Here is a 16,693-nt window from a genome sequence, read left to right as displayed (position 1 = left end):
TTTTCTCACATAAGATGATACCTTTGAAGAATATATTATATAGAATACAATGCTTCAGCGATGAAGAAATTGAGTCTGCCATACAGCTATCTTTTTTCATACAATTCTCACAAAACTCTTTGCGGCACTTGACACAGAGCGTCACAGCTGAGCAGGTGGTGGGAATCCCTAAAATTGATTGACAATTTGTAACAAAATGTAATATTTTTCACTGGCAACACTTCCTGTCCGCCTCTGCAGAGTCATAGCAGTATACAAGCCAGATATAAAGATGTAAAAACTTTTCTTTGTTATGGTTAGCAGTGATTATGCTCTGATCACTCTTGCACTCTATGCACTTTGCATATTATATGTGTGAGGTTTGATACCACATTTTATACAGTTCTCATGTGTTATGTTGTTATTGTTTGAATTTGACATATTTTGCTTTTTTTTTTTTGTTCTATGATGTTTTTAAAAAAACACCCAAAAAAACCAGTAATGGTTGGTAACCATGGAATTCTTGAAGTGAGTCAGAGGCAAACGGAATGGAATGAGTACGCATTGTAAAGACAATGATGTACTCTGATGTCACAAAGGGCACTATGTAAACCAGCAGCTTTTCCTCAGTCTGATCATTTTGAATCTGTTGTAGGTGAGATTAGTGAGACGTCCACACTCAACTAAACGATCAAAATGCCGAAACAATCGCAGAAAACCACCAAGGTTCCTAAACGCAAACCAAGACATCAGGAGGAACCCATCGATGTTTCAACACTTCATCTGGACTTAAAAAAACATGATGAAGTCTTGAATGCAGAGCGGGAAATCTCTCCCAAAAAGAAGAACAAGAGACCCATACTCGCGCAAGAGTTGAAGAATGAAAAGGAGTTCACTGCACGAAATCCACAGGACCAAGGGGACCAAGAGGAGCCGTGTAATTCCACTGGTGATGAAACTCCTGTCCTAGACGCTGAGTTGATTGAGTCCATCAAGAGAATGCCAAAAAAGCTACTTCAAGAGGAGTATCTGGAGCTGATGAAGGACTATATCATCACCAAGGGGAAGCTGGAAGCTTTTGACGCTGATATCCAAGGCCAGCAAGTTATCGTCAACCTAACGGCTGAACGGGATACCCTCAAAAAGAAAATGAAAGAGATCAACATCCAGAAGGGAGAGGCCATCAAGAAGCAGGAGAAACTCTTGGAGGAGATGGATGAGCTGAAACAGAAACTCAGCCCCCAGGAATGTCCTTCCCAAGAGAACCCGGTGCTGAAGAACACGCTCAAAAACATCCAGGAGGAGTTCAAAAACAAGCTCATCCAAGAGGTTCAGGGCACCCTTAGAGTCTCAAACCAAGAGTTCAGTGAGAGGTATCAAACAGAGGTCGCCACTTTCAGACATCAGGCTGAGATACTTAATAGTGAGCTGGAGAGGGAAGTCCAGGCAAATGCAGACAGGATGGTGGAAGACCAGCAATTCATCAAGAACTTACAAGTGGAACTGAACGCCCAGCATAGAGAAATGGCAGAAACCAACATCTCCCTGCAAAACACCCTGGACAAGGAGAAAGATCACATGAGAGAGATAGAGGAGTTGAGAATTCAGCTCAACTCTCACAAACAACTTCTGAAAGAACATGAGGAGCTGAAAGAGGAACAAAAAACCACCAAGGAGAAGTTTGACGCTGAGCTTCAGCTAGAAAAACAGAAATATATGCTTCTCCAAAAAGAACACAAGAGCCACAAGGCAATGGACGACCAACAAGACCAGATGAACCTGACAGCTGAGAAGGAAGACCTGATTAAGAGTATGAGTGAGAAGGAGGAAGAAGATAGAGAGATTACTGAAGCTGTCAAAGTCCAAGAGGAGGCTGAGGACTCAGAGGAGCAGATCCCCAAGCAGGAGTCGTCTATCACTGAGGGACCAGCCATCCAACTCCAGGAGGGGCCTGAGGACTCAGAGATCACCAGTGCTGAGACTTCTGAATCAAGTGCAACAACCCTCACCCCCCAGGAAGAGCCCCAAGATTTGACTGGAGTCACTGAGATAGCGCCTCAAGTCAAACCTTCATCCTGGAAAAGGTTTCGACATTTTATTGGATTGAGGAAGCCAAAGTCCTGGAAGAAGAAGAAGAAAGAGCCTACAATAACTCCTCAGCCCCATCCCTCTGACCCCTAACTAACCTTCCTCCCCCATTTCCTCACCCCCATCTTCACCCTCTTCACCCTTTTCTGTCTTAGTGGGTTTCCCCCGGGTAACTCCGGTTTCCCCCACTAATCAAACAAATACAACAAACAATTAAATAAAAAACAACAACTAAACAAACAAATGTGGATTTTTAAAGTGTCTCTTTTATTACAGAGAAAAAGTATAAGTTTTTCCTAATTTACAAATGTGTGTCATGAGTCTTCATACAGTCAAGTTAATTATTATACTGTTGTCAGATAGGTATGAATTTAAAATCCTTAACCTACATGAATAAAGCATAACACTACCATTAGGTCTTTTTTTTGTTAAGAGTAATTTCAGAACCAGGCTCTGAAGGTTGATTCAAAAGTGTTTCAGTGTGTGGGGGAACAATGAACCACAATGTACATGCACATGTACATTATTCACATTAAAAGCTGTATGTGCATTTGATGCCCCGCCTCAACACATGCCATGCCCACAATTTTGGTCAGAACAGAATTCCTTTAACACTAATTTAATTGTCAATATGTCTGCTATAGAATGTGCCTTGTTTGGACTGAATCGGAGAAAAACTCTAGGAGGAGCCATCAAAAGTATGCACCCTTATTTAGGCGTCATTCTTCACATTCAAAGCTGTATGTGCGTTTGATGCCCCGCCTCAACACATGCCATGCCCACAATTTTTGTCTGATCAAATTTTTTTCTGATAATTTTTTCTCGTCAAGGTGTCTACTATAGGTTGCCCTTGGTTTGGAATGGATCGGAGAAATGCCTTTGGAGAAGATAACGAAAGTATGCACCCTTATTTTGACCCAGTTTTTCATGTTCAAAGCTAGGTGGCACTCTTCCTGTTGAGTTTGGGATATGGGTGCAAGAGGCTTTTTTGTGCGTCCTGATGCCATGAATATGCGTACAATTTTTCAAGCATGTAGCTCAAAATAACCCCTATGGGGAGGGGTTTTTGAAAACTGTAGGGGGCGCTAGTGAGCACATTTTTTCGACTTTTTTTGCGAAACCCATAAAATGTCGCAATTTTTCCCAGGACTGATGAGTGTGTTGGATGAGGTGAGATTACGTGCATTTTAAAGTCACAAAAATCCATTTTCTGTCGTTTTTTTTTTTATGCCCCGCCTCAAAGTCTGACACGCCCACAACTTTCGTCTGAACGGAATGCCTTTAATTTGTATTAATCGTCAATGGGTTTCCTATAGAATGTGCCTTGTTTGGACTGAATCGGAGAAAAGCTCTAGGAGAAATTAGCAAAAGTATGCACCCTTGCACAGACCCATTTTGGCCCATTTTTTCATGTTCAAAGCTAGGTGGCGCTCTTCCTGTTGAGATTTGAATATGGGTGCCACTGACTTTTTTGTGCGTCCTGATGCCATAAATATGTGTAAGATTTTTCATGCATGTAGCTCAAAAAACTCAATGCGTAGGGTGTTATTTTTACCTCTAGGGGGCGCTACAGAAATTTTTTTTACAAGACCTATAATAACTTGCAATTTTCACCAGACCCGATGAGTGTGCAAAAATACTAACACTTTCATTAACGTTCAGGGGTCCAAAACTGCAATCTCCTATAATATGAAACCCTTAGGGTTACAATAGGGCCTTCGCCACCATCGGTGCTCGGGCCCTAATAAAAAAAAACGTTACTAGTCCAGGCAGCTGTGGAAAAGCAACGCCAGTGTTCTGGTAGCCCAAATTAGATTGCTTTGAAGTGATTTTTTGTCTATTTCTGGTTTTAATAAACAATGTCTTTTTTCTTTCAGAAGCTTTGTCCCTGTAGGTATCCTTTCCATAATGTTGCAAGACACAGAATAACAATCTAAGACTGTCAGTAGTGCTTCAAGTGGAGTTCTTCAATCCTGTTTGATTGGCATTGAAGAATCTCCTGTAGTGATTCCAAACTGTGTGTATCTATTAGTCATATTGACCTTGAAACATGCAACAAATGGAGCACAGGGTGAAAACTGTCAGACTTCATATTTCACACAAAAGTGCATTTAAAATCATTAACTAATACAAACATCAAACACTACTATTTCCTACTGAAATCTCTACATCCTAGAAAACAGAATCAAGTAGCTGAAAGCACCCGACCCTCACCTGTCCAGGTGAGACATCACTGGGGACGCCCTGCAGCACGCTGACCGAGCCACTCTGCAGATTCACCACACAAAGCACAGGCACGCTCCTATTGGTCAGACCCTCGCCCCAGTCTTCACTGTACACATTTCTGTCCTGTTTGGAAACACAAGCAAAATAAGAAACACATCAGAATAATTCACATTCCTGAGGCTAAGTTCTTACACAAGATGTTAAATGATTCACTAAAAATTGTGTGTGTGTGTGTATGTGTAGTCATGTGTTATACCTGAAATTCCGTTGATGCATTCCTGCTCTTCTCAGCTACATACAGGAGTTTCTTCTCACACTCTGACCAAGCCAGACATCCAAAGTGAGCTGGCAACACACACCAGGAAGTATTTATAGAAACTCACAAAAACACATCAGCACATTGACCCACGTGCCCCAAAAGGTGCAATCGTCCTACCATTGTCATACACTCTGCCGTGTTTGTTGAGAAGAGTCAGGTTGAGACATTTGCTGAGACCGTGTTGATCCCAAATCTGAGCAAAGACGAGCAGACGTCTGTCAAAAGGCTCACACACTGATGATACAGAGGAAGCTGTAGTCTGTGTTTACTCACCTCTAAGAGCTGGTGGCCAGATATTTCCCTGATAACAGCCCGAAGACATTGAATGGGAGAAAGTCCACTTATCAACCTAAAATGAAACAAAGCCTCTCATTACATTAGTATATTTGTTTATATGGGCCAAAAAGAAGGCACATCTCAAGGTAGCAACACTACGTCTCTTATCCTCAGAGGGTGGTCTGGATTTGCCAGGCATTTGGAAGTACCAGTTAAGTGCTCATCTATGCACCATATCCGACTGGATGAGTAAAGATACTGCATCCCTTTGGTTGGATACTGAAGGCTCTATGTCTAAAGTTCTGTTAATGAAATTAATGTTTCTGAAAAAATGTAAATCCTTGAAACTGGCTTGCAATAATCCAACTACATTCTGTACGTTTAACCCATTTAGACTGGATGCAACGTATACGCGTGTTTACCTTTAAGGCCGGATGCGACATATACGTGGTTATCCCTTTAAGACCGGATGCAACGTGTAGGTCATTTCAGACGGTGTCATCATTTTCAAGAGATGTGACTAATAAAATGCGCTGTGATTCGCTGAAATACACATGACGGGGATGACGTGCATGTTTTGTTTTTGTTTTTTTTTAAGACACGTGACTAATAAAATGCGCTGTGATTCGCTGAAATACACATGGTGGAATGAAGTGCATGTTTGGGGATTTTTTTTCAAAGACATGTGACCAATGAAATGCGCTTGCAGGAAAAATATTGTAATCATTTTAATTTATATTTTTAATATTTTTGTTGTTTGATGATTTTTTGAAAATTTTTAATGCACATAAGAGCAAAGTAATGATGTTCCAATTAAAGCCCAATTTCTAAACTATCAAATGGTATATAGTAAATAGTGTTTGAAAGTTTGTTTTTACTGTCCTGGTCAGTAGAATGTGAAATACATGTACATTATTCACATTAAAAGCTGTATGTGCATTTGATGCCCCACCTCAACACATGCCACGCCCACAATTTTAGTCTGAACAGAATTCCTTTAACACTAATTTAATCGTCAATATGTCTGCTATAGAATGTGCCTTGTTTGGACTGAATCGGAGAAAAACTCTAGGAGGAGCTCTCAAAAGTATGCACCCTTATTTTGGCGTCATTCTTCACATTCAAAGCGTTTGATGCCCCGCCTCAACACATGCCACGCCCACAATTTTTATCTGATCAAAATTTGTTCTGATAATTTTTTCTCGTCAAGGTGTCTACTATAGGTTGCCCTTGGTTTGGACTGAATCGGAGAAAAGCTCTGGAGGCCAATAGCATTTGTATGCACCCTTATTTTGACGCAATTTTTCATGTTCAAAGCTAGGTGGCGCTCTTCCTGTTGAGTTTGGGGTATGGGTGCAAGAGGCTTTTTTGTGCGTCCTGATGCCATGAATATGCGTACAATTTTTCAAGCAAGTAGCTCAAAATAACCTCTATGGGGAGGGGTTTTTGAAAACTGTAGGGGGCGCTAGTGAGCACATTTTTCGACTTTTTTTGCGAAACCCATAAAATGTCGCAATTTTTCCCAGGACTGATGAGTGTGTTGGATGAGGTGAGATTACGTGCATTTTAAAGTCACAAAAATCCATTTTCCAACGTTTTTTTTTAATGCCCCGCCCCAAAGTCCGACACGCCCACAACTTTCGTCTAAACGGAATGCCTTTACTTTGTATTAATCGTCAATGGGTTTCCTATAGAATGGGCCTAGTTTGGACTGAATCGGAGAAAAGCTCTAGGAGAAATTAGCAAAAGTATGCACCCTTGCACAGACCAATTTTGGCCCAATTTTGCATGTTCAAAGCTAGGTGGCGCTCTTCCTGTTGAGTTTTGAATATGGGTGCCACTGACTCTTTTGTGCGTCCTGATGCCATAAATATGTGTACAAATTTTCATGCATGTAGCTCAAAAAACTTGATGCGTACGGTGTTATTTTTACCTCTAGGGGGCGCTACTGCGAATTTTTTTGCGAGATCTATAATAACTTGCAATTTTTACCAGGCCCGATGAGTGTGCAAAAATACTTGCGCTTTCATGAACGTTCAGGGGTCCAAAACTGCAATCTCCTATAATATGAAACCCTTAGGGTTACAATAGGGCCTTCGCCACCATCGGTGCTCGGGCCCTAAATATAAAATAAATCTTTATAGCATGTTAACATTTTGTGCAAGGGAGTGCATACTCTTGAACTGGGTAGCAGACAAAGTCCCAAATAAAACACTTAATCCTTGAATATCTCTCTCTTGACTACCTAACGTGTGTGTTGCATTCTAAAGACGATGTATTTCATAATTCATAGGAGCCCTTCATGTCCTATATTGGAGTGGACGTTTCTTCTCTTCTTATTATGGGGTTTGTGTAGGACTAAATATGTACATAATGTTAGTAGGATAATGTCATACTCAAATCTCCTCTCAAATGTCAATTATTTGCTGGATTTGTAAGCCAAGGGTTTTGTTTTGTTTTATTTTTGTTTGCCCAGTTTCTTTGTTTGTTTAGGATTTAGATTCATCCGCCCCACTTTACTGACCTTTAAAAAAAAGGTATGAGGCAGTACAGCTTAGGCTTCATTCTGAAACCAAGAGGTCATTGTGACTTCTTTTGTACCAGCATGTGACTGAATGTGTACTCACTCTGCAGACACAGGTACACACGGTCCAGGTGGGAGGGCCGTCCTGATGCTCCTGTGGTCATTATTGTCTGATAGAAAAGTCCACTGCTGCGTGTAGGTGAGTCTGGAGCCTCGGACTGAATCCCTCTGACTCCAGTCTGGATATGGAAAGAGTGAGAAGTTAAAAAAGTGTGGTTAAATAAAGAGAAGCTTCATATTTAAATCACCTTAAAGTCTCTGGTGTACTCTTAATCATTCCTTATAATGTCTATTCTTCAATCATAAATTATTTCACTTTAAATGTGTATTTGCAGCACCACACATTCAGGGTTATGTCCACCATGTTCGTGTGTTATTTCTGTCATGTGAAAGTCGTTAAAACAGTAGTTTGTGTTGAATCAGCAGAAGCACTTTCATCCAAACACAAGTGCCCTGCCTTAAACCCACAATCCAATTTGCTGCATGTAAACAACGGTAAACCAGACTGGGACTAGTCCAGGTTAACAGATGGGTGACCTCCAACAACCTTTATAAACCCTTAAGACAAGATGTCTGACCAGCAGCTTGTCACGAAACACTTCCTGGATGTCGTAGTTATTCCTAAAGAGTGTGTGACTGTTGACTGTTTCCATAAAAATCTAAACACAGTTGCATTCATACTCCTCTGTTTACTGTGAATATTCCATTTCCTCAGATGCGTTTCTTTCTGCATTTAAAATATTTTCTTTTTTTCTCTCATATCATCAGATGTTAAAATTTCATGCACAAAAGAATTTCACTTGATATTTATTCAAAACCACAAAAGCTTTTCTCAGATATATTACTGATACAAGGTTAACAATAGTATCAGTACCCTGAGTGTTACTTTCTTTTTAGCATTTTGATGTCATACAGTGATAATGATCATTGCTGAGTCTATTTTTATGAATTAATTTGACTTTTCTGCTGAACAAAAGGGAGTAAGTACGGCTGATTTTCATACAATGTTAGTGCACAGTGAAATAGAATCTAACTAATAACAGGTGAAAACACCGCAGTGTCTCCCATTATACAAAGATTATTCAATCCTCTATTTAGATTTAGTTTGTCCACATATTCCCTATTTTGATTTCTAACTTAAAGTGTGAGTTGTTTTTGTTAACTGCACCACAATTATGATCTTCCAAACTGCTCCAAATCAGAATCAGAAATACTTCATCCCCTGTGATAAATACTAATATTTATTCATTTATCCCGGGGGGACATTCAGTCATTACAATATTAATAGAAGAAGGAATAGAATAAGATATAAATACAAATAAAATCTAAATGAAAAAATGATAAAATAAAATAAAATAAAATAAAATAAATAATGAATACATTTTAAAATAAGATAAAATTAAATAAGATATATAGACAAATATTAATAAAGAATAAAAAAGTTAAAACAATAAACAATGAATAAATAAAATGAGTTAAAATGAAAATACAATAAATTAAGATATATATATATATATACAAATAAGATAAAGTAAAAATAAAATAAGATATATAGAAGAAAAAAATTAATTAAAAAGATAAAAATCAAAGCAATAACAAAGAAGTAAAATAATAAAAGATTGAAATACAATAAATTAAGATCTATATAAAAATACGATAAAATAAAAATAAAATAAGATAAATAGATGAATAAAATAAAAATAAAAAAGATAAAATAAAACAAATAATGAATCAATAACATAAGATAAAATAAAAATTATATATATATATATACGAATAAAATAAATAATATATAGAAAAAGTAAATTAAAGTAAAATTAAATAAGATAAAATTAAATTAAATACAAATAAAACAAAATAAGATAAAATAAAATGAAATAAGTTAAAATAAAATAATAATAAAGCATGTACAGAAGCGCAGAATAGTTAGAAATTTAAAAAGTTTGTCCCTGTTATGTAAATATTCCTTGTGACTTTCTGAAATCATCTCAGTTTCATATTTGAAGTCCCTTAACTTTTAGGCAGCAATTAGTTTACATTTATGTCCAGACTTTTCCAATCTCTTCTCTGCACACCTGTATGTGTGTGTGTGTGTGTGTGTGTGTGTGTGTGTGTGATCAAGAGAGAGAGAGAGAGAGAGAGAGAGAGAGAGAGAGAGAGAGAGAGAGAGAGAGAGAGAGAGAGAGAGAGAGAGAGAGACTCACCTACACCCACAGTGTAGATCCGGACCTCTGGGAGCTGCTCCTCCTTCACCTGTGCATAAAGAGGGGTAGGGACGCCGCTGACTTCCCCATACACCCAGGAGATTTGACCCGGGTCCATCTGTTTTCAGCTGCCGCAAACACACACACAAATAAACACAAACACACACAAACACACACACACACACACACAAACAGACAAGTTCACATTGAAACTGTTAGCTCAAACAAGTTGAAGCTCGTGCCACCAAACACTGTCGTTAACTCTCTCCCTGTGAACAACCTTTAGGTTAAAAAGTCTCCGAACTGAACCCCTCCTCCGTCCCCTTCATGTGTGTCTCTATGAAGGACTCTGTCTCCTCTCCAGGAACTGATTCACCAGTTCTTAACCCTGTTATTAACTCAAACTCTGGACTCACTACAGCAGAGCCTCCATGTTGGATTCATGGACGATACCATTTTCCTCAGAGTGAAGGGGTGGAGTGGAGGATGTGTACCGCGAGGGGGCAGCAGAGGGGCACAGAGGTTGGGATTTTTGATTATGGTTTTTAACATTTCATTACTACTGTAACATTTTTTTGTATGAGCAACTATATAACTTTTCTGACATTAATACGATGTACCTTTAGATAAATAAAATCACCCCAGTTTAAAATGTTAACTCGTGCCATTTCTTAGAAGTCAGGTGTATCTTTAGTGAATAAAAGTGTAACTTTACCTCAGGTTTTTAAGTACATTTTACTTTTTAATACACTTATATGACATTTTAACTTTTATAACTCCATTTTCAATTAATGCTCACATTTTTAAAGTGTAGCAGAACAAACTGTGACAACAATAAAATATTAAAAAATGGCTTTAAATAAATTAACAGCCACAGGTGTTCTGTGACTATTTTCAATGTTTGCCTACAAGGCAAACAGCATTTTATTCTTTCATCTGAGCCTCAAATGTGAATATGCATACATTTTTTTAACATTTGAATCTTTCAGACGGCAGCTGCTCTTCACTTAAATGCGTCTCAGATTATTTTTACAGTAAATTCTCAAAGGAAACAAAAGGAAATATGTCCATATATTGGTTTGTCATGTCCGCCAGGCTAACATCTGAGTTTCTTCTCTTCGGGCAATCAGAAATATCTATCCCATTACCTTCACTGAACATGAAACCTTTGAGCAACTTAAAAGCAGTGGTAGACAGTAACAAAGTAAATGTACTTGAGTAAATGTTTTGAGTATCTGTACTTTACTTGATTATTATTTTTTGGGGAACTTATTACTTTTACTCCATTTAAAGACAATATCATCCTTTTAACTCTACATTTCTATCAGTGCTCTAGTTACTCTCTACTTTATCTTTGAAGTCAGCTGATGAATCTTCTTTTCTGAAATCAGATCCCAAAGACCGTAAACTGTTGGTGTCCTTGTGTTTGGTTTGTCTCAGTGGTGTAGCCGTACCTGGGTTGAGTGTAGATCAAAAGTTCTTCAGATCAGTCGTTCATTTAGTCGTGGTGATGATGGCTATGACTGAGAAGGATGATGATTCTCTACCTGAGCACCACGGCCATATTTTAAACCCACATTTGAGGTTTGGAAATACAGAATGATTGTTTGTATTGTTGTAAATCTCTGATCTGTTTACCACACAAACTTCATCACAGCTTCCAAAACATCAGCATCTAACCTGAGAAAGCATGTGGAGGTCTGGAGCTAACACACTGCTTTGATTCCAGAGGAACATTGTAAACTTTTTTTATTTTATCAAGGTCTTTTTATTAATATATTACAAGAAAAGTAAACATACAGTCATTTTCATTGTACAAACTTTTTTCTCCCCTCCCCTCCATGTCTCATTACCAGTACCAGAACATAATTGCCAGAAATCAAAAGACAAAACATACATACATGTAGAAATAATAATAATAAAACAGAAAGACTCCTACATATATACACACATACATACCTACACAATATACACCTACATATACATTACACACTAAGATTAATTTCATCAGCACTTAGAGTTTCAAAGAAAGTTAAGAAAGGTTGCCAAGTGTCAATGAAATTCTTAAGTGACCCCTTTATAGTGTATCTTATCTTTTCTAGTTGGACATAGTACATGACCTCTCTTACCCAGTGTCCATATACAGGTGGCCATCGTTCTTTCCACATTTGTATTCATCCTTCTTCTCGCTAAGAGAGTACAAAAAGCTATCATGTTGGTCTGTTGTTTAGTCAAACTGATGATCCTTGGAGTCACTCCAAACAGGGCTAAAAAAGGACATGGTTGTCACAAACGTTTGACAAGGTGTTAAAGATGGACTCCCAAAAACTGTTCCATTTTGGACAAGTCCAGAACATGTGTATGAGAGTGGCAGATTCTTGTAGACATCTGTCACATGTGGGATCAAGATCTGTCTTAAAATGAACATTGTAAACTTGTCTGTGCTTGTAGTAACTTAGTTTATATTTCATGGTAGACTTTTTAGATCTGAAATCTGATGAAAATGTTTTCTAGATAAACAGAACGGATGTTCACACATGCATTCTTGACTGACCTCATGCTTTGTGAAAATACGTTTAGAGATATTTTAAGAAGTACTTCGAATACTTCAGTATTTTTAAAGCAAGTACTCCAGGACTTTAACTCAAGTCAGAATCTGACTGAACAACTTTCACTTGTATTGGAGTCATGTTTGACCAGGAGGATCTATACTCTGACTTCAGTCATGAAGACGGGGACTTTGTCCAGCACTGCTCATAAGAGATATATAAAGACTAACAAGTGTAAGTGGAATAGTCCAAAAATAAACAAAACTTCACTTCTTTTGAAATAACTCAGACAAAGAGAGCCGTGCTTATATATTCTTTATTTCATTTGATCCAGCGTATATCCATTTGCTCCGACATCAGAGCCACTGATCAGTTTGTTTGGCTTGTTGCTGCACTTCATCTTGAAAAGAACAAACCTGGTCTGGAATAAAAACTGTGAATGCTGACCACTGAAGTAGCTGCTGAGTGTGCTTTTCAAATTCAACACATTCAAAAACACAAATACTTTGATTACTGGAGCATTAAAAAGGTCTCACAAGAACCAGACTCTACTGATCAGCAGCTCTGGATAATGGTCTGTGTACATTTACTGCTGTTAGAAGGTAAATCATTGAAATGCATCTCATGATTCAAGTCACCATAAATCCCTTTGTACATTCTACCTGCAATCCATACACATGACCCACCGACCTGCATTTAAAATACACATGGAGGAAAAACTATAAACTCTCTCATCTTTGTTATCCCATGGTTGTTTCTGTAAACAGTTCTTAGCAACTTTAAGTGTCTTAAAAATCACACAGTACTGCTCTGTAATAAATTAGAAAGTAAAATACAATTATTCACCAGAAACGGTTAAAACAGATTTTTCCCTCTTCAAAAAATATTCATAGAAAAATGACAATCTTTGATTTCATATTAACTGTGATTTCATCTTTATTCAATAGGCGTCTTCCTTTCTCATTATTATTTAGGTTTTATTTTATGATGTTGAATAAAATCAAATAAAACACACTCACGCAAACACCACACACATGTTCTGTCAACGTGGCATTGTTTGTGTAGTAAGGTTCTGGTTTGGCAGCTGGGTAAGCCACGTGGGAGGACTGAAGAGCCCAGAGGAGAGGGTTTCCAGATTGTTTCAGGACGTTGATGTTTAAATATGAAGCCTCAGAGATCAATGAGGATTTGTTAAGCTCAGTGAAAGGGGCTCAACACTGTGTGGAAACTGAATTTGTAAATATGGATTAGAAAGACAAAGGACAGTAATCCAAGCTGAGTATGAAAACCAATACTCATTAGCACCATTTAGAGTTTCAGTGACTGTAACATGGAAGGATTCCACAAGTCTAAAATGTATCCTAGAGTTTCCAAATGTTCGACTCTCAAAAAAGTCTTCATACTTTACTTTGGGAGCATTTTCTTGTTGGAAGCATTCACATTACTCTGCGTTAAAATGAGTGAAAAGCAATTCATGCTCGGTCAAAACATAAGATCATGAATATAAATGTTGGCTATCTTAAAGCGGGAGGATGTTTTTGCAGGTTTAGAGCAGCCCTGTTCAAAGTTTGTCAAGTCAAGTGTGTCCAACAGTTGAAGTGTTGAAGGCATCGGTTTGTGTCCATCTTCTTGTTGCCCCGGGGGTTCCTCGTCTATCCGCTCAATTCTTCCATCACATGACGTCAGCCCGCTTGTCCCTGACTTTGTTCCTCTGTTTCGTCCTGGCCTTAAACGCAGCTGAATTGAAAAGATGCTGTTGAAGGAGAAATATGAATAAATGAGTGCATGAAGATTCAGACTTCTTAAGCTGTAACCACACGGGATTACTTCATGCTAAACCTTCACAATAGCTGCTGAATGCATGACATTCAAGTAAATGCTGATGAAGTAATGACCCTGACACACCTCGACAATTTAGCCAGCGTTTTCCCAACGTATCAAAATGCCTCTAACACACTGACATACACTGATGTTGTTTTCAGTTGTGGGCGTATACATATCATATTCATACCTTAGGCCCAACTATAGTCCACTTGTGCACAGTGCGTGGCAGCGTAATAACACAGACGAAGTGTATAAAAAGGCTGCTGCTCATTAATGATGATGTATAAGTGTTGAAATGAGATGCTCTTCATTGGTGATTAAAAAGGTGTGTGTTATTAAAAACTCTGCAGTCTCTCTTTGTAAGAACATGATGAGCCGTGGAGAGTGTCAGAGGAGTGAAACCAGCAGGAACACAGCCTCTGCTCTTTATAGAGAAGTTCCACTTATTGACTGCAGTGCTTTCAAAAACGTCACATTTTGAACTTCATTGAATTCAACAACAGCAGCTTTATCATTGAACACCAGCAGACTCTGACATGCTGGCTGCAGCTTCTGTTTCAGAGGCTCTGCTGTTTGACACTGAGTGAGAGCTCCAAGGCTTCTCACACTCACACACACGCAGACACACAGCTCTATGTGTGTGAACGTGTGTCAACCATCGCAGAACTAACCTACAACTTATGGCAGGCGTATGCCGAACGTATGATCCATACGCCGCATACGTCAACTTACTCGCCGTACTACGACGTATACCAGCGTGCTCTTCACTTATACAAAACTTAGCTGTAACTTATGTGACGTATTTCAGCATACTCGCCAATTTTTTTTATACGCTGGCTAAATCGTTACGTTGTGACAGGGCCTTAACATTCAAGGCCAGAGGATTCCAGAAACCTCAAGGTTGGGATTTAGTGGAGCTGCTGTTACCTTCTCAAAGCGGGAAATCTTGTTGACTTTAACACCAGTGTCCAGAATGAGGGGAGCCCCGAGGCCGAAGATGTCTCTTAGTAGTGGGTTGAACTGCAGCGAAACACAAAGACATGCTTGGATCAATAACATGGATAAACACAACTAACATGGAACTAGTATCACCACAGAACAGACATGTTACTAAAGGTGTTTTTCAACAGCAGGAACTTTACCCCTGAACTACGTGCGTTTCGACCGGTGGACCCAGGGTCTAAATTTAGTTCAGGTAGTTAGATAATCTCCCCCCTGAAAAGCCCCTGCTTGGGGGTGGTACTTTTCAAGGTCCCAGGACTTTCTGGGGGCGGGGCCTGCAATGCTGAACGTGTCTGATTGGTAGATTAACCGCAGTGTTTTTATTCCTCCCTCCGTCCACAATAACATCACACACATCTGTGATTCACTTGATTTCTCTTTCTTTCATTAGTTTTTATTTGTTCTATCTTTTTTGTATGTGTGTGTACTTTTCAAAAGAAGAAGCTGTGATTCTCTTGATTTAGCAGCTTGTAACAGTAGTCTTCTCTCAGCCCACCGTGAATGAGTCTCTCCCAGTGTTACGGTTTTAAAAGTGACCCTGTAAACTGGAGACCTTCAGCTGAACGTGTCAGTGTTTGTGGAGTTTACACAGCTGTTGGGAGTTCCTGGGAATGCAAACTAGTTTAGTTTTTATTAAGATTTCAAAATATCCTCATCAGATATTTAATGATCGTCTAAAGACGTTTATGAGGGATGCATCCGGCTGAAAGTCTCCAGTTAACAGGGTGGCTGTTTAAACCAAAACACCGGCCAATCCTGCCACGGCTTTTTGAGTTCAAAAGGATTTTAAAGCCGTGTTGAAACGTCTTTGCTACTCGCGCTTATCTCCTCTCACGTGTTGATTCAGTGAATCCATCTGTGATGAAATATAGCACCATCTAAAACAGCACCAGCTGAGTCTCTTCATGCTAACAGGCTAACTGTTGTGTTGCTCATAATGATACCTGCCTGTCCGTCTGCTTCTATGGTGTCAACTGTGATGAATAGCAGTCCTCTTTGTTTTACTGCCCTCTACTGGTCTGGTGGTGTAGTGCATTTACTTTTTTTTCTCCATACGTCACTGGCCTGATTTACACAATCTACCCGGGACTTCAGCCCGCGGTCGAAACGCAGACAACAATGGGGGCACAGGAACCTTTTAGTTCAGGGTAAAGTAGTTCTGGGGGCTGAAAGACCCTGGAACTCTTGGTCCAAATGCACCTTAAGGGACATGTTCTGTTAAGAATGTTACTCATGAGAAACCCCTTTAGTATCTAGTTACACTGTGAGCTTCTCTAAGTGTCCTCACCTGTAAGTGGTGTCTCACTCCAGACTCCAGGATCTCTTTGAAGGCATCATATATTCTTCTCCTCATCCAGCTGTCGATATAAACACTCTCCACTCCAAACCTGATCTTCTCCTCTGTGAAGTCTTCGTTCTGCAGGTAAGAAAGGGGACATGCAGAAATCTGCAAAGACCAGAGCACAACATGTGCAGAACCATGAATAGGTAACATACCTCGATGTAATGAAGCACTTCTCTGAAGATGGAGCGTTGTTTCCGTCTGTCGTTCTTGGCTCTGTGTTTGTTGCCATCTGTGGCTAAGCTCTTCAGACACTGACACAGACTCTCACTGTCATCCACCTCGAACTCCTGCACACAT

At 39.1% G+C, this 16,693-nt stretch overlaps 3 protein-coding genes across 4 annotated transcripts in view; 1 reads left to right on the top strand and 2 right to left on the bottom strand.

Annotated features, from left to right (window-relative positions):
- The window catches only part of zgc:136971 (S9 family peptidase), a 35,139-nt gene extending 24,990 nt beyond the window's left edge, over positions 1-10,149 (bottom strand). The window contains exons 1-7 of the mRNA XM_034696066.1: positions 9,957-10,149; positions 9,677-9,804; positions 7,516-7,651; positions 4,886-4,961; positions 4,730-4,805; positions 4,550-4,638; positions 4,282-4,416 (exon numbers count right to left, since the gene is read on the bottom strand). Coding sequence (XP_034551957.1) covers positions 4,282-4,416; positions 4,550-4,638; positions 4,730-4,805; positions 4,886-4,961; positions 7,516-7,651; positions 9,677-9,794 — 630 coding nt within the window. The 5' untranslated portion in view covers positions 9,795-9,804; positions 9,957-10,149. The remainder of the gene's footprint in view (positions 1-4,281; positions 4,417-4,549; positions 4,639-4,729; positions 4,806-4,885; positions 4,962-7,515; positions 7,652-9,676; positions 9,805-9,956) is intronic.
- On the top strand, positions 631-2,311 carry LOC117821644 (golgin subfamily A member 6-like protein 7). Of its 2 annotated transcripts, XM_034696068.1 has the most exons (3): positions 631-791; positions 858-1,839; positions 1,918-2,311. In XM_034696068.1, exons 1-3 carry the CDS (start codon positions 676-678, stop codon positions 2,158-2,160), a joined length of 1,341 nt encoding a protein of 446 aa, XP_034551959.1. In that variant the 5' UTR covers positions 631-675; the 3' UTR covers positions 2,161-2,311. The 2 variants fall into 2 exon arrangements, with proteins under 2 accessions (XP_034551959.1, XP_034551958.1); XM_034696067.1 differs by having other exon boundaries at positions 636-791; positions 858-2,311.
- Positions 10,150-12,522: 2,373 nt separating the features above from the next.
- ifrd2 (interferon-related developmental regulator 2) overlaps positions 12,523-16,693 on the bottom strand; it is a 24,935-nt gene continuing 20,764 nt past the window's right edge. Inside the window, exons 9-12 of the mRNA XM_034696024.1 lie at positions 16,549-16,683; positions 16,340-16,468; positions 14,977-15,069; positions 12,523-13,978 (exon numbers count right to left, since the gene is read on the bottom strand). Coding sequence (XP_034551915.1) covers positions 13,898-13,978; positions 14,977-15,069; positions 16,340-16,468; positions 16,549-16,683 — 438 coding nt within the window. The 3' untranslated portion in view covers positions 12,523-13,897. The remainder of the gene's footprint in view (positions 13,979-14,976; positions 15,070-16,339; positions 16,469-16,548; positions 16,684-16,693) is intronic.

Source organism: Notolabrus celidotus, chromosome 11 (assembly GCF_009762535.1).
Source record: "Notolabrus celidotus isolate fNotCel1 chromosome 11, fNotCel1.pri, whole genome shotgun sequence".
Lineage (NCBI taxonomy): Eukaryota > Metazoa > Chordata > Actinopteri > Labriformes > Labridae > Notolabrus > Notolabrus celidotus.
This window is presented reverse-complemented; position numbering and strand designations above follow the sequence as displayed.